The sequence below is a fragment of the Miscanthus floridulus genome, chromosome 4, assembly GCF_019320115.1.
Source record: "Miscanthus floridulus cultivar M001 chromosome 4, ASM1932011v1, whole genome shotgun sequence".
NCBI lineage: Eukaryota > Viridiplantae > Streptophyta > Magnoliopsida > Poales > Poaceae > Miscanthus > Miscanthus floridulus.
This window is the reverse complement of record NC_089583.1, coordinates 13,165,450-13,190,235: the sequence shown is the minus strand read 5'-3', so window position 1 is coordinate 13,190,235 and position 24,786 is coordinate 13,165,450. Positions and strand designations below refer to the sequence as shown.

Genomic DNA, 24,786 nt, shown 5'->3' with positions numbered 1-24,786 from the left:
TAGGCACGGGCAGAGCTATTTTGTCCTACGTGGAGCAGTTTTGACCATGCTCCGCTGGCATTGACCGCCACGTGGGGGCCGACGGGTTTGACCAGGGCTGTGCACGCACGTGTGGCTGGCTGGCTGGTGGCCAATCCAGGCCGGGAGGAGGCTCGCCGGCGGCGAGGTCCGGCCGCGAGCGGTGCATGGCCACCGCGAGGTCCGCGCGGCCATGCAGGACCGCGACGGCCCGTGGTTAGGGCTGCGGCGTGCAGGGGCATGTCTACCCGCGTAGGCGCGGGTTCGCCGGCGGCGGCGCACGTGTTCCAATGCACCGGTAACAGTAGGGATTTAACGGGAAGGTGAAAAAGGAATAGGAGCTCACCACAGATACCGCTGCAGAGTTGGTTAGGGCGGAGATGGCTCGGGGAAGTCCAGCCACGTGCACAGCAGTGGTGGCACAGGTGCAACGCGGCAACTGTGTCATTCCTGTTGCTACGAAGGTCCGCCGGTGAAACTGTTTCACAGGCAAGGCCGTGACATTAGTGAGGAACAAAACATCAAGAATATGGAAGAGGAAGCCATGGCCGAGCTCAGTTCGATGTTCTTGGTGGATGGCGGTGATGGCAACGCTTCGTCCGAGTGCCTTGGTGGCTGATTCTCGTTGCAGTTTCGTCCTAGGGCTATATAGGGACCTTAGGCACCAGTGAGTACGAGTAATTGGATGGCGGTGGCTTGAGCTTGATGAATTATCCATCCAATTAATATCTGTTGCTTGCACTTGCCCGTTCAATGCCTGGTGGCCAAGGGAGAAGAGAAGGGTGTGGGAACCATCAAGAGATGGCATCCCCTCACCAAATCCGTAGCCCCCGGTGTTGACTCCCCGGCCGGGTTCTCTAGCCAATCTATAAAGACCCCCGCGCGCGGCTACCTCGCTAGCGCGGACGATCGTCTGGCCTCCCCCGCTTTCTGATCGCGGTCGCGGCATGCGTTCGATCGGTCCAAGCGAAAACACAACCCGGCGCACGGGGATATATATATATATATATATATATATATATATATATATATATATATATATATATATATATATATATATATATAGAGAGAGAGAGAGAGAGAGAGAGAGAGAGAAGGGAGTAGGATGAGGCAGCAACGCTGGGTAGCGAGCGAGCCGCGGGCACCATGAACTTGGCGGGGCGGCGCAAGTCGTCGCTCGCGGGCGTGGGAGCCGGGGCCGGCGCGTTCGGCGCGAAGCACGCCGTGACGTCACTGCGCAAGGGCGGGCGGCTGCCGGTCTACGTGGCGAGCATCTTCTTCTTCCTCTGCGTCATCGTCATGTACGGCCGCGTGAGGGAGCAGCGCCCGCCCCGCCGCGCGCGGAGAGAGGACGCGTTGGGGGAGTGGCCCTGAGGATGGAGGGGTAGGGGTTGAGTCGATGACGCGTGGGGCCCCACATGTCACTGAGATGGATGACGCGTGGGCCCCACATGTCAAAACCGCTCCACGTTGGACAAAACAGCCTCACCCGCGCTCAGGTGCTAAAAGTGAACGGTTTTGACAGTTGGGGTGCAAGCATTAGACGGTTTTATAGTTGAGGATCAAAATTAAATGAATTCAATAGTTGAGGGGCCAAAAGTGAACTTAATCCTTTTTTTTCTCTTTTCCGATTAAACTACAGCTACTTGATGAGTACTTTGAGGTCCACATGATGACATGAATTTTAGTTTCTGCAGCTTTCTATATAGGTCAGTTCGTGTTTCTCAGAAGCTTCATTGCATTGCATCTATGTGAGTGTGACTGTCAAAAAAAAAAATTTGTGCTTCAAATAAATTTATATAAGAAGCTTTGGTTGTTTCAGGATGGAGCCAAACAAATGGCGCATTCAAAGTTGCAGGCCTGGTCTGCTCCGACCATCATATACAGATCTCCAGGCAGTAGGGCGACACCAGGTCAGCGTCAAGCACGAGCTTGACGCGTCCACGTCAGCCAGGTACGTCCGTTTATGTGAGGTGGTTGCCGTCGAAGCTAGCCTACGTGGCCGCTATGCATGCATGATGCAAGTGCATCTTTTTCGACGACGGGAGTCAAAAGGTTCTACTCCTACGTAGAAAAAGTTACTCATTCAAGTCGGTAAGGTTGATGGGCCACCGCACCAGCCTAAGAGCCCAACACTCTTCACTTGCATATGCGCTCATCCATCGCCTCCAACTATATGGGTTTCTAAGCCCACATCACCTTAATTCGCATCCGCATGCTGTGGCGTGCTCCAGCGTGATCATGCTGCCGCGGCACTTTTCATCGTGCCTGATCGGCTGCCGTCTCTCTCTCTCCACCACAATCTAGTGTCGCCGCCCGCCATCCTTCCTCTCCACCGGGTCATCCATCTGCCGCGGCGTCCACCGCGCCGGCCGCCTTCTCCAACGGAGCTGCGCACCACTATGCGGCATTGAGCTCCACGTCGATGTCGACGAAATATGGTCGGCAGTCTACCTAGGGATATGCCCAAGGTAGTAGATTATCGACAGACAGATGCGCAAGCTACAAACAAGATGATGACGCAAGACAGACACGAGGTTTTATCCAGGTTGTGGCAGAACCTCCTAAATTATAGGACCCATATGCACCTGTCACTGTCCAACGACCTCTGACGACTATGCATATGTTCCTAGTAACTTAAGAAGACTGTCGGGTGTCCCCGTGGAACCCCGAATTATCCACGATTTCCGAGCAGGATCACATTACAGAGTCATTGCAGTATTACAACAGTTTATTCAAATAGATACATCAGAGTAATATAGCGGAAGTCATATAATAACTTAGTTTACAAAACATTTATTTCAAACCTTTCAAACTAAGTTCGATTAATAATACAAACGGTAGCAGTGGAGTGGCATTATAACATAATACAAAACACACAATAATACTGCCCTGCCCAAGGGCCACACATTTACTGGTCATCATCGGATCGAACAACCGTCATGCAGCACGGTCCAAAACAGACTTGCTCATGAGGCTCACCTGCAACAAGGGTCAACGAACCCTGAGTACAAAAGTACTCAACAAGACTTAACCGAAATAAAAAAATTGATAGAACTTAGGAATGCAGGCTCAGGGATTCAAGGTATGGCTTTAGCAATAATCAAAGTTCTTTTGTGTAAAAGCTCTTTAACAAAATTCTTTATGTCAACATTTAAAACTTCATAAGATCATATCCAAAGATGACACAATCCGTATTGAGATCATGAAACTTCATATCCAACACCTTCTCAAATTTTAGTTATTAATACTACGATGATGAACAGTGAGTTGAGTCTCCATAACCGAGGAGCAACGACGATTCGAACCGATTAAACCCAGCTGGGGATTCCAGACCACACGACATATGCAGGTCCCCGACCTACATATACCAACCTATTCTCGGATCCTCTAAAACAAGAATGGGTCCGCGCCACCCGAGAATACAGTACTCCACCAATCCAGCCCATTACCACGTGGGTATATGCTATTCCCGCCATCTCTCCACTCCCAGTGCGCGAGTAGCCATTCTCATAATAGAATAGCCGAGTAAAGGCTTACCGGAGTATGTGGTTAGTACTACAAAGTCTCACCTCATGCAATTCAACAACGGTACGGACCTTAATCGACACAGGCAAAAAGAACCCGCTCACAAGACCTCCATGTCTTGTGGCTCACACACACCGAGTCCGCCCGGTCTAGATTTATTACTCCACATCCCTATATCACATGATAACATAAGTAACCAAGGTTCCATTAAAAACTTGCAGGTGGCAGGTAATCACCCGACTTTCATCGTTCTATGCATAGCTAAGCAAAACTAGGTATATACGAGTTTAGAACTGGTAATATGGTAAATGTGGAATAACAAGGGTGGTAATGCACCAATTAGGCTCTTACTTAACTACTAATCACTTAATGCAGTAACGGAAAGCAAAAGCGAAATTAATTTGTAAAACACAAGGTTAGGTTGTATGCATCCGAGGCTTGCCTTCGTTGATGGAAAAGTCCGGTTCCTACGACGTTCCACAAGTATTCGATCCGACCTCAACAGTCAGATTAACTTCCTCAGCAACTTGATTAACTACCACGTGTTCACCTTCGTTCACTACACGGAGTAACAATGCCATGTTTAACATGATGCGAAATATAAAACATGATGCTCGATGATGGATGCAAAAGTTAATAACTTGAATACAACTTTCCTTTGCGGTACAGTTACAAATAATTATCATAAAGCATTTTTAGTCGTTCTTCTAATAAGTCAAAGGTTCACTTATTATACATGCTTACCAAGTAAAGCCTCATCATAAAAAGACATGTATAAACAATATACAAGGAAATGTATAACTTTTACTTATTACCCAAGAGGTTGCATCTAAGAAGCAATCAAGTTTATTAACATGCATTTACTAACGAAATTCTTAATTAAGTCATTTAGAATTATTAACTAAAGGGTGAACATAAGCATATCAAAAAGGTAATCACTTGGCCATGACACAGCAGGGATGGGGTGTTTCATGATCTATAATCAACTCCAAAAATCAATCAGGACATCTTATGATCTATGTTTATCATTTTGACAATTATTAACTAATAATTAAGGCATATAAATAAGAGTATAATTAAACATCATCAAATTAATTCCAAACTTTTTGTGGAGGTAGGCTTTAACAATAAACAGATACAATAAAAGTTTCATGGTCACTGGATATTTATTTTGGCCTATAAAAATTACACAACAAGCATTTCTTAATTAAAAGGACTAATTTTTAAGCATCCAAAAACTATTGATTTTCATGGTTTCATATTTTTCCTAAATAGTTTACATCTCAGAGAGGTTACACAAAAAATTTCATAATTTTTGGAGCTCTATTTAATTCTACACAAAAATAATAAATCACGGCACTATTTAAAATAATCACGGACTTTTCATTAGCGTCCGCTACAGTGCCATCGTCTTCCTCCGTGAGCCGAACGGCGCAAGGAACACGGCGGCGATGCTGCTGGCCGATCAAGGCAGTAAAAATGGTGGTGAGGTGGTGCAAGATCATCGCAAGACTCGGCCGCACTGATAGGTGGACTTGGCGTGGCGTGCAGTGGCTCTGGACAAGCTGACCACGGCAGCAGGCAGCGAACATGGCTGACCGTGGCGGCGTGAAGACGGAGCGGCCACAGCGGTTCGAAATTGATCAAACTAGCGATAGATTAGGCACGAAGAAGCTCACCACGACCTGAGCGGCTAACTAGATGAAGCCGAGACGTGCTGGAGCTCCCTGCCGACGACGATGGCGTTCATGGCAGTCCGCACCGATGTCGCGACGGCGTTCCGGCAAACAAGGCAATTCCGGCCGGTAGCAGTAGCTAGGCTGGGCTCAATCGAGGCGCAAGGGCAAGGCGAAGCTGTGGCAAGCTTGGCTGCGACGGTGAAGCACTATGGCGATGGTGCGGACACAATGGAGATGATCGGCGACGTCGAAAAAAAAACAGAGAAAGGAGAAAGAGCGACGGCGATGGCGTCCCGGCCTTTATAACGCGGTCAAGGCACACGGAGATAACACCCAGCAGCTTCTCCATGCCAGCCACCGCGACGACTGGAAGACGATCGAAGATCAACGATGGTGAACTGGCTTCTGCGGGTACTGTTCATCGAATTTACAGAATTGCCATTCGCCAAAATCTTCAAATTACTCCCAAAATTGCATGGTAACTCAAAAATATCCAAAAATAAAAGTTGTTTAAAATTTAAAGTTCTACTACTTTGCTTTTATAACCAACCCCTAATTCGGTCTACATTTTGAAATGCAAATTTGAATTAAAAATGGGACATTTAAAGAATTTCGCCTTTTCAAATTACTTCAATTTTTACTAAACAACTTTGAAAACTCCAAAAACAAACTTTGTATAACTCAACAAGCTCTACACTTTTGCTTTTAGGCTCAACCCCAAAATATGCTTAGATTTTGAAATGGGTTTTCCAGGGTAAACTTTAAATGCTGGAAATTCGGGTTTTCGGAAATCCAATTAAACACAAATGTTTTGAAATTGATTCATCCATACAGGTCAACACATATAAAAAACAATATTCACACCAAGCATTGCAACAAAAATTATTAAACTTTTACTAAGGAAGAATTTGAATTGTTTAATAGAATTCACAAAGTTTCTTAATCACTATTATTTCATGTAACATATAACACACTTCATAACAATATTTACATGCTATAAATTAAACATGAAATGCATTCATGAGTTGATGCATGATGATTATACATAATGATGACATGATCACCTTTTAAGTACTTTATAACATCAGGGATGTTACACAGGTTCAGCCGCCGTGAAGGCGTAATACCTACGTCCTACGTCTGATTGTATTGCTGTATGTCAATGAGAGATGATTTTGAGAGGGGTCCCCTGCCCGCCTTATATAGTCTAGGGGACAGGGTTACAGATCTGAAACTAATCCTAACCAGTTACAATTGCCATAGGTGGCCGGATAAGGATTCCTATTCTAACCGACCAGGATCTTGCTTGATCTCCAAGTCTGCCTTGATTTCTTACATGGGACTCTGAGCAGATTGGTCGGGTTGCGCGTCGTCTTCCAGTGGGCCGGACCCCCTGGTCCGGGTCGACCCAAGCCTAGCCGTAAGGGTATAGGAGTTAATACCCCCACAGCTAGTCCCCAAGCACCATGTATTATGTTGCGACCCGCCGTTTGATCTTCTTCGACTAATGCAATCTGTCTTCATGTCATCTCCAACTGGCTGAAACATTGACCAAGCAAATATGCTAGTATCCTGGTCAGCACAGAGAGCAGTAGACCACGATTATAGCCGAAGATTCCGGTTGTCCGAAGAATGCATGGTGCTCTAAAGAAAAAAGAAAAAAGATTTCTTTCTTGATCAAGTGTGCCCACTTGTATTTCTGAAAAGAAATGTAAGTGACCCTTTTACAGTAGCAGTTATGGCCAACAGTCAGAGCGTAGGGGTTGATAAAATAAGCACATTCACCGCAAGGTGAAGTGTGTCCACTTAGTCCCCGAGCCTGGTAGTAGGTGACGTAGGCACGTGGTGCCAGGGTCTAAAAAGAATTTCCAGTTAAGTTGAGAATCCAATCGTCGTACAATCGATACGAGATGCACCGGCAGGTGCATCGTACCAATGTAGTCCCCGAGCTTGCTGAAAGGTGAGGTATCAGCCTTGTAGCAAGGTCTAAGTGAGAAAAAAATAAATGCCTCTCAACTGTATGTGAGTACAAATCACATGTAGCCGAGGAGAGCGGTCTCAAAGCAATGGTCGGAGAGTGGTCGGGGCAGTCCCCGAGCGCAGCATGGGAAAAACGACGAATCCCTAAGAATAACCGTAGTTAGTTTAGTCCCTGAGCACGAGGGCGGTCGAGACAGTCCTGAGCACGAGGGCGGTTGAGACAGTCCCCGAGCACGATGGTGGTCGGGACAGTCCCCAAGCACGATGGTGGTCTGGACAGTCCCTGTGCACGAGGGTGGTCGGGACAATCCCCAAGCACAAAAAGTGTGGCAAAAAACATTTTGCCACTTGAACTATTATGCCACTTTTACTATTATTTTATGTATTTGCTTACGTATTTGCTCTGACAAGTCCGATCTGACACGTCTGGTCAAAAAGGTAGACGGGTATAGCACGTCATTTTGCCTTTTTGTCTTATCAAGCAAACAGTTGCGTGGCACCTGTCAGTAGGTGCGTCAGCATGGGCCCTCCCACACTAGCAACGAAGAGGCGCATATATTGGCATAGATCTCGAGGCTGTGAAAACAACCGTCTGCGGCGCGTGCGCACATCTCCCAAGAATTCTGGGCAGACAAAACGGCATAACTCTTGGGTTAAATACGGTATATGATAGGTCAGTTACTATTTACTGAACCCCATTGCCATTCGCAACCGCAGCTTTCTTCTTTCTCTCGCCAACCCTAATACATCCGAAATCGCCACCAATCAATCCGCCGCCATTTCCCCGTTCACCAGCAAGGCCGGAGTCATGGCAAAAAGTGATGCGTAGAAGAAAGCAGGAGTCATGGCGAAGGAATGGTGGAAATCGAAAAGCAACGAGCAGACCATTGAAGACCTCATCACCATGGGGGTACTCCACAACAAGGAGCTCGCAGGATGGCGTGCGCCGGAGGGCGAGGGGTACCCCGATCCACAACTAGGTGAGATCGTGGTGTTCGAGGATTTCTTTAAACGAGGATTTGTGGTTCCGGTACATCCGTTTCTTCAGGGGCTCTGTCTGTACTACGAGATTGGGATTTGTAATCTGCATCTGAACTCGATCCTCCTTGTCGCCACTTTTATACATCTCTACGAAGCATATGGCGGCTTCCAGCCCCATTTCAATTTTTTCCGCCATCTTTTCTGTCTGCGGAAGAAAGGAAGCGGTGGTTCGAAGATAGCCAGGGGTGTGTACCTCAACCTTTGTGACGGCATGAAAGCCCAGTACCTGCACTGCCCATGGAACACGTCGCTCGACGACTGGTATAAGAAATGGTTCTACATCCGCGAAGAGCCAAACACGATCACGCTGTGCGACGTGGGCTACATTTCGGAGAAGAGACAAGCTGGTCGGAGAAGCCCGAGCACCTAGAACAGATTCCAGAAATATTTGGAATGATCCCGTGGAAAAAACTGGATGGTCCGAGCATGGTCGGGAGCTTCATCAGCCGACGGATCCAGCCCTGCCAGAGGAGAGTACATCTTGGCTATGAGTATCAAGGGAGTGTGGACCCAACGAGGACGAGGCTGGAGGCGCTTGACAAAATCGAAGTCAAAGCCAGAATTGGCGAGCTATTTAACTTAGCCGATCCAAATTATGCCAGATTAAGCGACATCGAGCATGCTTTCAAGCTTGCCCAACCTCCCCCAAAGGTAACTCATCTTGCCTTGTACCTGTAGTCTTATATTGTGGTAAGATAAGTGAAAACTTACTGTGTTCACTCCCTTTTGTTACCCAGGTTAATGGTCAGGATAGAGCGACAGTGTTTGTGTCACCACCCCCTGGAGTAGAGTGGCCACAAGGAACTGATCCCACCACCCAGACCAGTGTCAAGATCGAGGACGAGGACGTCGACTAGGCGGTGCTCGGAGCTGGAGAGGAGGCAGTGGCCAAAGCTGCTGGTAAGCGGCCGGCTGCCCCCAAACAGTCGAAGAAGAGATTAGTAACCACCCTGCTCACTGGGGAAGCGCTAAATATCAATGAGCCCGAGGAGGGTCAGGAGGAGAACCCGGCCAGCAAGCATCGGCAGGCGATTTTTGCTTGGTCGGACGATGATGCAGAGGAGGGAGAGGATGCAGACACCTTTCGACTTGTCCCTCAAAAAAGGAGGAAGCAACTGGAGTCGATGGAGCAAGGTGGCTCCTCCGCACCTGTGGGACCTACATCGCCGATGGCGGTGAAGGATGTAGCTAGGTCGACCTCGGGAGTACCTGGGCAAGGAATGTGACCGGCGACAGGAGCGACAACTCGACCAAGCATGCCACTGACCACTGCAATGCAAAGGACGAGTGGCGGAGGGGTTGAGCACCAAGGCCCAGCGACAGTGCTGGATGTAGAGGGAGACTAGGAGTCATCCGCACAACATGTGGAGCAAACATGGCCGAAGAGACGTGCTTTCTCCACATCATTCTATGCTTCTAACATGTAAGTATTTGCATCCTTGATGTAAGTTAGCAATTTGCATTGAATATAATTGCCTTCTGAACTTATCTCAGATGTACTAGTTCAGCGACCACAGAAAGTCTGGACCAACTAGCCAGAAGTAGCGTGGTGCCACCAATAAGTTTAGAGCAGACTACCCAGCAGTCGGCCACCGAGGAAGCCATAGTAGAAGATCCGTCGGGGCCTCAGCAAGCGAGCAGTCTAACAATAGTCCCTGAGCAGGTGGTCGAGGGACCAGCCAAGCCAGGCACGAGTGCTCCGAGGGCTAAACCTGCTAAGGGCAACACCTCAGCATCGAGGGTGACGGAGCAGACCGAGGAGCAGCGGCCGGAGGTGAGAGCACAGACCACATTTACCGATGCTGCAACTCGTGGGAAGGCTGTGGTAATCACAGATGCTGCCGACGCCGGGCCAGAACTAGGACCCAAAGAAGAGCCCGAAGAGGACGAGGTGGAGGAGGTCCTAGGCCATCCGCAAGACAAGCGACAACATGTTTATGTGTCGTGTTGGTGAAATGACCAATGGGTTATCCATGAGGAAGTCCCGGAGGTCGAAGAAACCAAGAAAGTTGAACGGGCGGCGAAGCGGCTTGTTACGGAAGTGCAGGTAAGCTTCACTTCACCCGTTGGTCTTGCTGTCCAGTCATAGTTGTCTTACTTAGCTATCTGTATACAGGACTTAATGAAGACCGCAAGGTACCGCAAGAAATGCTTCGACCAGATCGAGGGGATCGCTGCAGACAACAAGGAGCTGACGGCGGAGTGGACCGCTTGCGCTAGCGACTTGAAGCCGCCAATTATGAAAAGACAGTGCAAGAGTCCCAGAACTAGATTCTGGTCACCCAGCTTAGTAATAAAGAGCGGGAAAGAAAAAGTAAGTAGCCATTTTATCATACCGACTACTGACAAGTGTTGTTGCGTTGTTGGTAGTAACAGCTGTAGTGCAGGCTTAGAAGATGAAGTGATCCATCTCCGAGACGAGAACAGTCGTGCGGTCGTGGAGTGTGATCGCCTGAACGAGAACAACAGAAAACTGGCACAAGACCAGTCGTAGCTCCAGGACCACACGACCAAGATGACAGAGGAGCTGAAAGGTAAGTTGTCCAACCGCCTTTGCTCATTTTTATTGCCTACCGTAGTTTGGCGTGGTCTAACATTTTAATAGCGTGTGCGGTTTGCAGTTATAAAAATCAATGCAAAGAAGCATCTGGAGGCCATGATGAAAGACCATGATGGCTGGAAGGCGCAATGCCAAGAGATCACCAAGGACCGTGACACCTAGAAAAGCCGGTGCCAGGAGGTGGCAAAGGGCATTTTGTCGGTCCTTAACCTCATCGATCCGGCGCTAGCAGAAGATGTGCCAAGGACGCCACAGCTGGGATTGATCGAGAGATGCCAAAAGGCATGGGGATGGTTCTAGGAGTTCATGAAGGAGGCAGGAGAGTACCCAGGCACGCATGTGCTGAGCATGGTACGTGCTCACTACCCCCTGATCAATCTCAAGCGCCTGGAGGCTGGATACCCGAAGGAGGTAGATCCAGACAAGGCTAAGGAGCTACGGATGACCCAGCTGGACTTATCGGTGAAAATAATTGGCAACATTAACCTGTGTGGAGGTGCGACACCACCCGTACAAGGAACGCCATCAACAAGTCAGCTGGGAGCGCATTTATTTTCAAGCCAACCGGTGAAGCCTGTGGTCTCGACCAACCAGGCGTTGGCGGGGCCATCTTCTTTAGCTCGATCAATGCTAGAGTCCCCATGACCTGAGCACAATGTCAGGCCCAGCGAGCAGCAGGTGCCGCGTGCCCTGACCAGCCATTAGTGTAGGCTATAGCTGTAGAAGAAGATGTAGTTGTGTTATTGTAAACTTGGACCTTTTCAGGCAAGCTTGTAATAACGTAACTGTATATCAACATGAGCTTGTTTGTTTTGTAGAAAATGTGTTTAAGCTCGGATATCATGTTGATGTAACTAAGTTAGAACATGTTGGCGTTCTGTTTAGTTGTACCAGTTTAGTCAACACGTTATCCTGAAAGGTTTGTATGGCCCTGGTTTGTCTTGCGGTCGGAGTGTGAGGTGCATAGCATGTGCACACGTAGAAACACACAAGTTAAACCAGAGAGCACCTACCGATCACCCATAGCGTAGAGAGCATATCCTATGCACGCGTTGGGAGGAACCGGAGACAGGGCCTGCTCCGAGAACTCGAGAAGGAATGGTGGTCGGTTTTAACTGGTAGAATTAGAATAACAATAGACTTCAAAATGACATATTAGAGTGGTCGAAGAAATCATAATAGCTTTATTGAAATAATCAATAGTACAAGAGGGGTACATATCTTAGTAGCTAAGCATAGAAACGTCTAAGCTTGTCGATGTGCCAGGAATTGGGTACGTCTGAGCCGTCTAGGCGAGCTAACCTGTAATATGTAGGGCGTGTAACCTCCTTGATCATGAAGGGTCCTTCCCATGGGGTTGCGAGTTTGTGGACACCAGCCTAATTCGTCTTCCACTTTAGGACCAGGTCCCCAACCATGAAGAACCGCTCCTTAACGTTCTTGTTGTAGTACCTGCGCAAAATAGCAAGGTATTTGGCTGTATGTATGCAAGAATCAAGCCGCTTCTCTTCTGCACTATTCACTTCTAGCTCCCGCACTTCATTGGCCTTATCTTCGTCGAAGTTTTCTACCCGTGCTGATCTGAAGGCTATATCTGCTGGGAGCACTGCCTCAGCGCCATAAACCATAAAGTATGGTGATACACCGGTATTGCGACTAGATTGGGTTCTGAGACCCCAGACCATGGCTGGTAACTCTTTGAGCCATCTTCCAGGAGCTTTGTCATTCTCTTTGTACATCCTCTTCTTAAGTGCATCCAGGATCATACCATTTGCCTGCTCGACCTGTCCATTAGCTATAGGGTGTGCCATCGAGACGTATTTTACTGCTATGCTCCTTTCATCGCAGAAGTCCCAAAAAGCATTCCCGGTGAACTGAGTACCTAGATCGGTGATGATGCTGTTGGGAATGCCGAAGCGGTGGATGACCTGGTCGAGGAACACGACAGCCTTTTCTAAAGATGACGTGACCAGGGGCATGTACTCTATCCACTTGGAGAATTTGTCGACCAGCACAAAGACGCATGTAAATTTTCCAGGGGCTGGTTTGAAAGGACCAATCATATCCAGTCCTCAGCATGCGAAAGGCCAAGAGGTTGGTATAGTCTGAATCTCGTGTGCTGGTATGTGGATTCTCTTGGCGAAAAACTAACAACCTTCACAATGATGGACTAACTTCTCAGCATCGGCTACGGCTGACGGCCAATAGAACCCTGCTCGAAAAGCCTTGCCGACCAGCGTTCTCGAGGCTACATGGTTGCCATAGGAGCTAGAGTGAATTTTGTCAAGGAGATGTTCACTGTCCTCCTGGGTTATACACTTCATGAAGATTTCCTCCTTCGCGTTCTTGCACCATAATTTGCCATCGACGAGTAGATACTGCTTACTGCAATGCATCAGGCGTTTGTTTTCTATCCGATCAGTGTAACCGCTACCATCTGTCAGGTACTTGATGAAAGGTACTCTCCAGTTGGGCTCCTTAGTGGTCGGAAGTAGTTTGGTGGTGTTTGACGCTGGAACCGTAGCCACCAATGGCTGGTCTGGAGGCTTGTCGACCGTGGGATCTTCTTCTTTGATGGAGGGCATGAGCAGGTCTTGAATAAATATGCCATGTGGGACTTTGGCTCAGGATGATCCTAACTTTGACAGCGCATCTGCTGCTTGATTTTTGTCCCGGACCACATGTGTGTACTCAATGCCATAGAACTTGCCTTCTAGCTTTCTGATCGCTTTGCAGTATGCGTCCATCTTTTCGCTGGTTATATCCTAGTCCTTGTTGAGTTGGTTGATGACTAGAGCTGAGTCTTCGTAGACATAGAGACGCTTGACACCGAGCTTGACCGCAATGCGCAGACCATGTAGGCATGCTTTGTACACGGCGACGTTATTAGAAACCGGGAAATAAATCCTGAGGACATATCGGAGCTGCTCCTTGGATGGTGATACAAAAAGGACTCCTGCTCCTATGCTGTCGATGTTGAGAGAGCCATCGAAGTACATCTTCCAATACTCGGCGGGCCCCTGAGAGGCAGGTGTGCTTAAGTCTATCCACTCGATGATGAAATCGACAAGTGCCTAAGACTTGATTGTAGTATGGCTTGCAAATTCCAAGGAGAAAGGGCATAGCTCCATTGCCCATTTGATGATGCACCCATTCGCATCCTTGTTGCGAATGATGTCTCCCAGAGGGTACTCGGCCATGACCACCACACGATATCCGTCGAAGTAGTGTTTCAACTTTCGGGATGTAATTAGTATGGCGTAGATTAGTTTCTGAATCTATGGGTACCTAGTCTTGGATTCATTAAGCACCTCACTAATGAAATAGGTTGGTCGTTGTACCTTGTAGACGTGGTCGGGCTTGTCGCGCTCGACCACCATGGCAGTGGAGACCACTCGATTAGTTGCCGTAATGTAAAGTAGGAGGGTTTCATCTTCTCTGGGAGCAGTGAGGACCAGAGGTGATGTAAGGAATTGTTTCAGCTATGTAAAGGCAGTGTCTGCTTCCTCCGACCACTCAAACTTCTCGGATGCTTTGAGCAGCTGGAAAAATGGTACTCCTTTTTCGCCTAATCTAGATATGAAACGACTGAGGGCAGCTATGCATCCGGTAAGCTTCTGAGCATCCTTGACCTTTTTGGGCGGCTTCATGTCTAAGACAGCTTTTACTTTCTCTAGGTTAGGGCGTATGCCGCCGTGACTGACGACGTTGCCGAGCAGTATACCAGATGGAACACCAAAGATGTACTTCTTTGGGTTTAATTTCCATTGGAATGTGTTAAGGGCTGCAAAGGTGTGTTCTAGGTTGTCGACAAGGGTATATGCTTCCTTGGTTTTGACAACTACGTCATCAACATAAGCCTCGACGAGGTCGTCTTTTATCTCATCTTTGAGGCATGCCTGTATGGCGTGTTGGTAGGTAGCCCCAGCGTTCTTGAGATCGAACGACATGGTCGTGTAGCAGTAGGCGCCGAAAGGCGTGATGAAGGATGTCTTGATCTAGTCGTCCTTTTTGAGAGCGATCTGGTGATAACCAGAGTAGCAATCGAGAAAGGAAAGTAGCTCGCAACCGGTAGTTGAATCTACGACCTCGTCTATGCGAGGTAAGCCAAAGGGGTCTTTAGGGCAGTGTTTGTTGAGATCAGTGTAATCAACGCACATTCTCCATTCCTTATTCTTTTTACGTACAAGAACCGGGTTGGCTAACCACTCCGGATGATACACTTCTTTGATAAATTCGGCTGCTAAAAGCCGTGTAACTTCTACCCTAATAGCCTCCTTTTTGTCGTGAGCGAACTATCGTAGCTTCTGCTTGATGGGTTTGGCCTTGCCATCGACATTTAAGGAGTGCTCGATCAAGTTTTGAGGTACACCGGACATGTCAGCGGGTTTCCATGCGAACACACTCACGTTGCTTCTCAAGAACCTGACGAGCACGTCTTCCTATTTAGGATCCAGGTTGGCCCCGATAAGGGCCGTTTTGCTGGGATCGCCATCGACCAGCTGGATCTCTTTGTGCTCTTTGGACTTGATGTTCTTGTATGGGGCCTCGAGCTCTGGGATCTCTAGGTGATTGGCTAGGGTCTTCATAGCATCGAGCGTGGTCTCGGCCATGCGAATAGAGAGGTCGTGAGCCTCTGCTATTTTGAAGTTGTCATCCTCGTAGGTGTAAGCTGCGTATACGTTGCCCCTAAGAGTTAGAACCCCCTTCTTAGTAGGCATCTTGAGCACCAAATACCTGTAGTGAGGTATGGCCATGAACTTGGTGAGCGCTGGTCGACCAAGGATAGCATGGTAGGTGCCTTCAAAGTTAGCGACCACGAAGTTGACGTAGTCGGTGCGAAAGTGGTCTGGGGTACCAAATTGCACAGGTAGCGTGATCTGCCCGAGAGGTGTAGAGCTTTGTCCGGGGAGAACACCCCCAGAACTATGCCTCGTATGGCTTGAGATCAGCCTGGGTTATCTTCAGGGCTGGCAAACTGTTCTTGAATAGTATATTGATGGAACTGCCGCCGTCAATCAGCACTCTATCAAACTGAACCTTGTTGATACAAGGATCAAGAACCAGAGGAAAATGCCTTGGCTTAGGTATTGTGGCCCATTGGTCCTTTCTGCTGAAGGAGATCTTGCGGTGAGACCAAGGAGGGAGCCACGGATCGGCGATGAGGTTGCTGGCATTGGCCACATTCAAGCAAGCGCGGGCAAGCAGCTTGCACTCTCGCTTGGTCTCGATGGACACTCTACCCCCAATGATGGTGTGGACGCAGTCGGTTGGCTTGACATACTTGTGACGGGGATCTGCGTCTTCATCATCATTGTCCTCATTACACTGCTCCCCTGCATCGTTAGGCTTGTCAGATTTATACAGAGCCTGTTGGCGCGTGTAGATGGATTTGAGAACACGGCAATTCTCCATGATATGGTTTGACTTGGGATGGAGCTGACAGGGTCCCTTCAATGCTTTGGCATAGTCTTCTTCGTAGTTGCGATGTTCACCACCTTTTTTAACGGTGTTGACTTCGCCGTCATCTTCCCGAGCACGCTTGCCCCTGTAATCGTCACGGCGATTACGCCACTGATTACGCTGGTCGTGGTGGTCGCGGGAATCGTTGTGTTGGTTGCGGTGATCAAAATTGTCGCTCCGACCACGGTTGCCGTGGTAGTCGTCGCGGTGTGTGGGGTGGTCGGAGCGTGAAACCCTTGCTGCTTCTTCGATGATTATCTTTTTAGCATCATCGACGTCCGCATATTTTTTAGCAGTGGCTAGGAGCGCTGTGACCGATTCAGGTCTTTTGCGGAGGAGCTTGTCGCTTAGGGCATCGTGAAAGTGGAGACCAGTGATGAAAGCTTCAATTGCCTCGTTGTCGGAGATTGACGGGACCTTGATGCGCATCTCTGAGAAGCGTCGGACGTACTCGCGCAGTGGCTCATCTTTGTGATCTCGAATCCGCTGTAGATCATATTTGTTGTCAGGTTGTTCACAAGTAGCAATAAAGTTGTCGATGAATGCTTGCTTGAGCTCTTGCCAAGAATCAAAGTAGTTCACCAACAAGCTGACCAGCCATTAGTGGCCTGCATGGCCGATGGCGACTGGGAAGTAATTAGACATGACGTGCTCATCAGCCATGGCTGATCTGCACACAGTTTCGTAGAGCATGACCCATAACTCGGGGTTCTCCTTGCCGTCGTACTTCTGGAGTTTTTCGAGCTTGAGGTTTTTGGGCCATATGACTTGGCGAAGGTGAGGGGTAAACTGCTTCAAACCCGGAGGGCCGTGGGTAGTATCATATTCCATACGGCGATAGCTTTCATGGGATGCACGATCGTTGGCTCTTTGGTTAATGCGATCGCGTTCTCCGAGGGAATGGCAGAGATCGTTATTGCCATCACGGCGATCCCGATTGCCACCCTGGTTGACTATGCGACAGTGGTTATCATGGCAATTGTCGCGGTTGTCTCGTCGATTATCGTCCCGGTTGTTGCGGCGGTTGTCATCCCGACCACCATCATGACCACCGTTTCTGCCTTGACGGTTGTCTGATGGGTCGTTGTTGCGCGAGCCACGTTGGTTGGGTGACTGTGGGTGACTTGAGTACTAGCGACTGTGGCTTGATTCGACTGAGATGGACGGAGCCCAGGCTTGGTTTGCAATCTTTGTGGTCTGGGCTATAACAGTCGTCAGGTAGGCTTGTACATCATCATGAATTGCCTGGATTTTTGGGGTATTAGGTAGTCGTTGCATTATCGCCATAGCAACAGCTACATTGGTGCTTGGAGTCCTGAAGACCTGCTTTTCCCCTACCCTATCAAAGGCATTATTGAGATCGCGTGGCTGGAACCTTATGCGTCGTGCCTCCTCTTCTGCCTCGGCTTTGGCTTGTCTGCGATTAAACCAGTCAATATTGCGTGCTTCGCGTGCTAGCCTTTCTTGTTCTGTTTCACCAACTACCGGTGGTTCGTCATTACTGACGACATTGATCAAGTCTCCTCGCCTTGGTGGGAAAGATGGGAATCGTGGGAAACCCGGGGAGTGGTCTGGGATATCCAGATCGCATTCAACTTCTCCATTGTCACGACGCTGGAGCTCAGTGTGGACAGAGCCAATAGTTGCGATGCTGGACAAGCTTGAACCGCCCTCTTGAACTGTGTGGACCAACCCTTCTTGATACTCCTCGATCCGAACCATGTTGACGAAGTTGCGTGGCTTTGGCCGAGGTCGATGTATAGAACACAGATCCGAGCAGCGTTGTATATTGTGCGCATAGTTGGAAGCAGTGTTTCGTAGGCTGTAGGGCTGAGCTTGGTAGTTCTCCATCGAGGCTTTGCACTCAGAGAGCTGGAGACCCGTCGCGGGGGCTGGTCGGCGATGAACGGAGCGCCCTTCAGGATTAGACATGACCACGAGATCCGTACCGAGTCGTGCAGGACGACTGGCCCGAGCTGGTCGGGTAGATCTGTTGTGGGTAGTGGTTACCTGCTCGGTAGGTTGATTTTGAATCGAATCTACCAGAGCTAGGGTTTCAGCAAGCTTGGTGCCAACCCGATCGATGGAGTCGAGCAGATCGGTGTTGTCGATCTGCCTCCCTTTGTAGTGAGGGAGCGAACGATGGGTTGTCGGTGTGGCTGAAGACAATGCTGGTGTGGACGGAGCCAAGTCCAACGTGGTCGGAGCCATAGTCGATGCCAGTGAAGCAGTGGTCGACGCAGATTGGATCCGCGCCTCCTCCGTGGTCATGGCGATGAAGTTGTCGGAGCCAGTGGTCTAGGTGATCTGGCCGATGGTGAACGTGAGGCCATTCGGCGTAGCCATGGAACCGGGGATGATGACCATCTTGTTCTTTTGGGGAGCAGTACGCACACCCCCTACCTGGCGCACCACTGTCGATGAAATATGGTCGGCAGTCTACATAGGGGTATGCCCAAGGTAGTAGATTATCAGCAGATAGATGCGCAAGCTACAAACAAGATGGTGACGCAAGACAGACATGAGGTTTTATCCAGGTTCGGCCGCCATGAAGGCGTAATACCTACATCCTGCGTCTGATTGTATTGTTGTATGTCAATGAGAGATGATTTTGAGAAGGGTCCCCTGCCCGCCTTATATAGTCTGGGGGGCAGGGTTACAGATCTGGAAACTAATCCTAACCAGTTACAATTGCCATAGGTGGCCGGATAAGGATTCCTATTCTAACCGACCAGGATCTTGCTTGATCTCTAAGTCTGCCTTGATTCCTTGCGCGGGACTCCGAGCAGATTGCCCAGGCCGCGTGTCGTCTTCTAGTGGGCCGGACCCCCTGGTCCAGGCCGGCCCAAGCCTAGCCGTAAGGGTATAGGGGTTAATACCCCCACAGTCGACGAGCCCCTATTCGTCCACGGCATCAAGTAGATGTTACGCTGAAAGCACATATTGCAAGCGTATGTTTCAAGTGTTTTAGAGATATGTTATAAGTGTTTATATGGATGTTGCAAAAGTAGATCGGGATGTTACATATGTTGTAATGGTTATACACGTATGTTGCAAATGTCTGTTGCCAATGTTTCATCTGTTTTTCAGATGTATGTTACAAGTATGTTTATCTGAATGTTGCATATGTTTCACAGATTATTGTAAGTATTTTATCTTGATGTTACATATGTTTGCAATAGTTTTCAAGCGTTTTATGTGTTTTTGCGAGTGTTTTATACGCATGTTTCTAATTGTTTCATCTGTCTTTAGACGTATGTTGCAAGTGTGGAATCTGGATGTTTCAAAAGTATATTGGGTGTTGCACATGTTGCAGTGTGACCCGTCTGCTGCAGCTGCTGGAGGAGGCGCGAGGGGTCCAGTGGGGGCAGACGTCACGTAGGGTCGGGCGAGCCAGGGAGGGCAGACACCACGTGGGGTCAGGCAGTATGCTGAGTGCAGACATGGGGTGTAGGCGCAGTCGTCGAGGCGCTGGACATCTGTCCGGACATCCGGGCACTAGCACTGCCCCATTCAAATTTGTTAACATATATATAGAAAGGATGCTGACTTGAATGAATTGACATGACCATATATAGCATATATTAGGGGTGTTTGGATCCCAGGACTAAACTTTAGTCCTTATCACGTTGGATGTTTAGATGCCAATTATGAGAACTAAGTATGAGCTAATTATAAAACTAATTACATAAGTTGTGGCTAATTCACGAGATAAATCTATTAAGCCTAATTAATCCATGACTAGTCGGCTTGATGCTACAGTAAACATGTGCTAGTCATGAATTAATTAGGCTTAATAGATTCATCTCGTCAATTAGCCAATTAATTTTATAATTACCTAATGTTTAGTCCTAATTATTATCTAAATATCTAATATGATAGGGACTAAAGTCTAGTCCCAGAATCAAACACCCTCCGAGAGAGAGGCGGAGCAGCTGGAGTGTTTAAATTTTTTCAAAAGTTGCTTGGTAGGACACGTACGTAAACCGGTGCTATTATATATACTCGTTGGTTCATTCTAAATTATAAAATATTTTTTAGATATATAATATATGGTATATATGCATTTAAATATACATTGTGTCCAGATATGTAGTAAAAGTTACAAATCTATAAAATCTAAAACGGCTGTTATTTGGAATTGGAACAGAGATATATAGATTAAATAGCTTAAGTGTGTCTAAGCTAGCACGGGTCCTGTTTTGAATAAAAGGAGATGTCTAGCCAACAACTATTTGTTTTAGTCCCTCCTATCAACTAAATTTTTCTCATGCACTTACACGGTCTTATAGCTATATTTACAATATCTTATTACTATATTACAATGATTTTTTAGTGTAATTTATTTGATAGAGCGATGGAATTTAGGAATAATACAAATATATATCAAAATTTTCAAACAAATTTATAAATTATTTCAATGGATTCCAGATATCAGAAAAATATATGTCAAATTGTTCATAAGTACTTCAGAAATTTGAAAAAAAAAAGATACAAAATGCACACAAGAGATGAGAGAGGAGAAGAGGACGCGGAGGGGACCGGACCTGGAACCTGAGGATGGCCGCCCTCTCGGCGTGCACCCAGCGCGTGACCCACGAGTCGACGAAGCTTGGTTCCTGCGCGCAGCGTCTCGGCAGGCAGGGTGCGGCTGTGGCCGTGCGGCGACGGGGTGCAGGTTGCGGGTGCCCTGTGCTCGCGACTCGCTCTCGTCTCCTCCCGTGATAGAGTATTTTTTACTTCGCCTCCACGAGCAGTTCGCTGAAGCTATTTTAGTAAAACGTTTTATAAAATAACTCCCATGGTGATAAAAAGGTGAAATATTTATATTTTCCTTGTCTTTTTTTTTCCCCCTATGTCTTCGACCCCTCCGTCTTTCTTATCCACTCAGCGACGCCTCAGACCCAGCGAATTCAACTTGCGTCATGCACCCGACCCACCTTGTCTCCTTCATGAAGCCCCAACGTCCCACAGGGACTCCACCCGTCCGGTCTCGATGCGCCCAAGCTCCTGCGCCAGGCCCTCGCGTCCTGGCGATTCCGCCCAGCTCCTGCGCCACAGCGACTCTGACAGTGGCACCTCCGCGCGGGTGCATCGCCGTCGCCCCGTTCCGCCTGTGCGCTGCAGTTGCCCTCGCCAATGCCCGGGGGTAAATCAAGCCACGACCAAGTGGTCCACGGAAGCTCGCGGAGTTGGGCGAAGCCACTCCCACTCTCTCTTCGCGCCTCCCTCAGTGGGTTTTCCGTGGCCTTCACCAACGAAGCGAAGCAGCGAGGGATCCTTTGGTTGGGCAACACGTGAAGCTGTGAACTCTTGATGAAATGGCTTGTGAAGCTATAGTTAGCAACCAGCGGGGATAGCTCAGTTGGGAGAGCGTCAGACTGAAGATCTGAAGGTCGCGTGTTCGATCCACGCTCACCGCAAGTGATTTTTTTTTTCACTTTTATTTTTTGTTCAGCTTGTTTTCTCCGATTCCGTCCTTCAGCTTGTTCTCCAAATCCGTCCTTCAGCTTGTTTTTTTTTCAATTTTTTTTTTTGCCCCCTTTCACTAATTCAGTCCGTCGATCATCCTGTTCTCCAAATCCGTCGTCCTTGAGCTTGTTTTCTTTTCATTTTTGGCCAGAACCAGAAGAGGAGGCAAGGTTTGCAGGCATGTCATCATCTGCACGTACGCCTGCACACTGCATCCTGCAAGGCCACACGGCTGCATGCTCCCTAGCTCTGCCCGCGTCCCTATTCAACTCAACATCTCGAGCACGTCACCCAACGGGCAGGGCACACAAGAAACGGGCTTGCTGGCACCTGGCCGTCCGGACAAACAGGGCATCCGGACACCGCCGCCTGCAGTCCGTTTCTCGTGCCATTTTGCGCGTCCACGAGGAGCCTGCGCGCTCAAAATGTGACCAACATAGAGCAGAGGGGGAGGGGGCGCGGATGCCCTGCCAGCGTCGGGAGTAGAAGGAGACACCAAGACGAGACGGTAGAAGACGAGAAGGAAAATACAACATTCGATCTACTTTTAAAACATCAGACATAACACTCGCAACATATGTTTGAAGACAAATAAAACACTTAAAATATGCATCTGAAACACTTGCAAAAACACCTGAAAAATTATAAAAACATACGCAACATCCAGATAAAAATACGTGCAACATGTGTGAAATATAAGCAACATCTAAATAAACACACTCGCAACATACGTCCGGAAAAACAGATGAAATATTTGCATCAGAAGCTTGCAACATATGTAGCATCTCGTTCTACTTTTGCGACAGACATATGAAACACTTGTAATATACCTCTGGAACATTTGAAACATACATCTAAAATACATATACGGAGCTCGACGCCGGCGCGGAGGTCAATGCCACTGAGTGGCACAGAGGTCACCGGTGCGGAGCTCATCGGCTGCACGGACCTTGAGTGGCATAGAGGTCACCGGTGCGGAGCTCATCGGCTGCACGGACCTCCGCAGTGGCCTCAGATGACTAGATCCTGCCTGTGACGCCACGCTTCAGCCCCGCTGGCCGCCGCACCTGGCAGTCAACTCCTAGCGTACACCGATCCAGGAACTAGCCTCTAGCTAGGTCTCGAACATGAGAATGGACGGAGAAGGAGAACGAACTGGATGGGCGCGAGCCGCTTGACATCGGGAGAGACAGCGTCTGGTGCCGGCCTGCGGTGACGGATTGCGATTCACGGGCGGTGCAGGCGGGTCAACCAAGCATTACCACACAAGAAAACAAGGAACATGAATGAGGACAGTCCTCTATATAAAAAACAGGGATGAAGCCATTTCATCGCTACTTGTCTCTAAACCAAACACAAATTATTACATAGGTACAAGCAGCGCTAGGGTAGTGGTAGCACTCGGGGCCGGCCCTGATTTTTTGGAGGCCCAGGGCGAAACTACAATCCAGGGCCCTTTATACATACATGACATTGATAACACTAAATGTAAATACATATATATAAACACTTAACTACGGATGCAATAGCAATATTCATATGAAACAATTCATAAATATTAAATTATCTTAAAAATCATATATTAAATTATCTTAAAATTTTCTTCTAACATTCCTCGATGCGAAGTCATTGATGATGGTATCAATATCGATCTCATCCAACGATCGCTTCTCAATGCATAATGTTGCCAAACCATTTAACCTCTCTTGAGACATTGTAGATCTCAAATAGTTCTTCAACAATTTTAGCTTTGAGAAGCTTCTTTCAGCTGATGCCACAGTCACAGGCATAGTAAACAAGATCTGATAAGCAATGGAAGCATTAGGATAACAATCAGCCTTTATAACAAACTCAAAAATCTCCATAGCTGTCATTGGTGTATCCGGCAAAGTGAATTTTATAACACTCAACTCAGAAATTAGATCATTTAAATTAATGTCAGATGAACCATTTAGAGAGAAAACTGCTGCTAGTGTTGTGTAACACACTTTTAGCTCAGGACCATCCAATGCCTTCAAGTTTGCTGAACTCATTAAAAATCCAAATACTTCTCTGAATGATTCTAATTCTTGAAATCTAGTCTCTAATGAACGGACCGCTATATCAATTATAACCGCGAAGTAACTAACTTTAAATTCCTTCTCACCTTTCAAAAGTGCTTCCTCACTATTATTTTCATCAAAATGCTTCTTTCTAAGAGCACGGCGTTTTACTGGGAACGATGGCTCGACACCCATTTCAGATGCAATTTCCGTTGCATTGACCTTACTAGAAGCATACCCATCATTTCTATAGGTTTTAAAGTAATCCATTATGCCTTGTATCTGCTGCATGGTAGACTCAATGCACATAGATGGTGACCGCAACTTCTTGCTTACTTTATTGATAGCAAATAAAACATCATGCCAAATATAAATCCAAAGCTACCAAGTACTTCAAATAAATTCTTTGCATCACTTCTATCCTTTGGTTCTACGTCTCTATCTTCACTCAATGCAAGTAAAGCTATCCTTAGCTAAGGAACTTGGTATCTAATTGCTGCAACACTTTTAATACGACTCTCCCAACGTGTGTTGCACAAAGATTTCACAGTTAAACCATCAACATGATCAAGCAAAAATTTCCATCTTTTAGTAGAACCAGCAAATAAGACATATATCCATTGCACAATTCTAAAAAAGGACTCAGCTTTGCTACAAGACTTAGCCATATCACAAAGAGTAAGATTAAGACTGTGACAAGCACATGGCATATACAAAGCTCTTGGATTTATATCACGCAATCGACTTTGAACCCCCTTGTGTTTTCCTTTCATATTAGAACCATTATCATAACCTTGTCACCTAGTGTCATCAATATTAAGACCAAAGGACTTAATGTAATCAACCAAAACATTGAAGAGCCCAGAACCAGATGTGTCATCTACCTTCAGGAAACCAAGAAAGTACTCCTCTATTTTAATTGTACCTTCACTCATGTTAACACATCAAACCAATAAAGTCATTTGTTCTTGATGACTAACATCTGGGGTGCAATCAAGAATAA

The 24,786-nt window shown here is 47.6% G+C and overlaps 1 protein-coding gene and 1 non-coding gene across 2 annotated transcripts; one reads left to right on the top strand and one right to left on the bottom strand.

Moving 5' to 3' along the window:
* Positions 1-21,619: 21,619 nt before the first annotated feature.
* On the top strand, positions 21,620-21,692 carry TRNAF-GAA (transfer RNA phenylalanine (anticodon GAA)). Its single transcript has one exon. It is a non-coding gene; the product is annotated as a tRNA-Phe (tRNA).
* A 1,641-nt stretch (positions 21,693-23,333) lies between these two features.
* Positions 23,334-24,074, bottom strand: LOC136548066 (uncharacterized). Its single transcript, XM_066539712.1, has one exon. It carries the CDS (start codon positions 24,072-24,074, stop codon positions 23,334-23,336), a length of 741 nt encoding a protein of 246 aa, XP_066395809.1.
* Positions 24,075-24,786: the final 712 nt, after the last annotated feature.

What these genes read in the sequence shown, in the direction of transcription:
- LOC136548066 (XM_066539712.1), bottom strand. Translation starts at nt 24,074, where the DNA reads ATGCAGCAGATACAAGGCATAATGGATTACTTTAAAACCTATAGAAAT.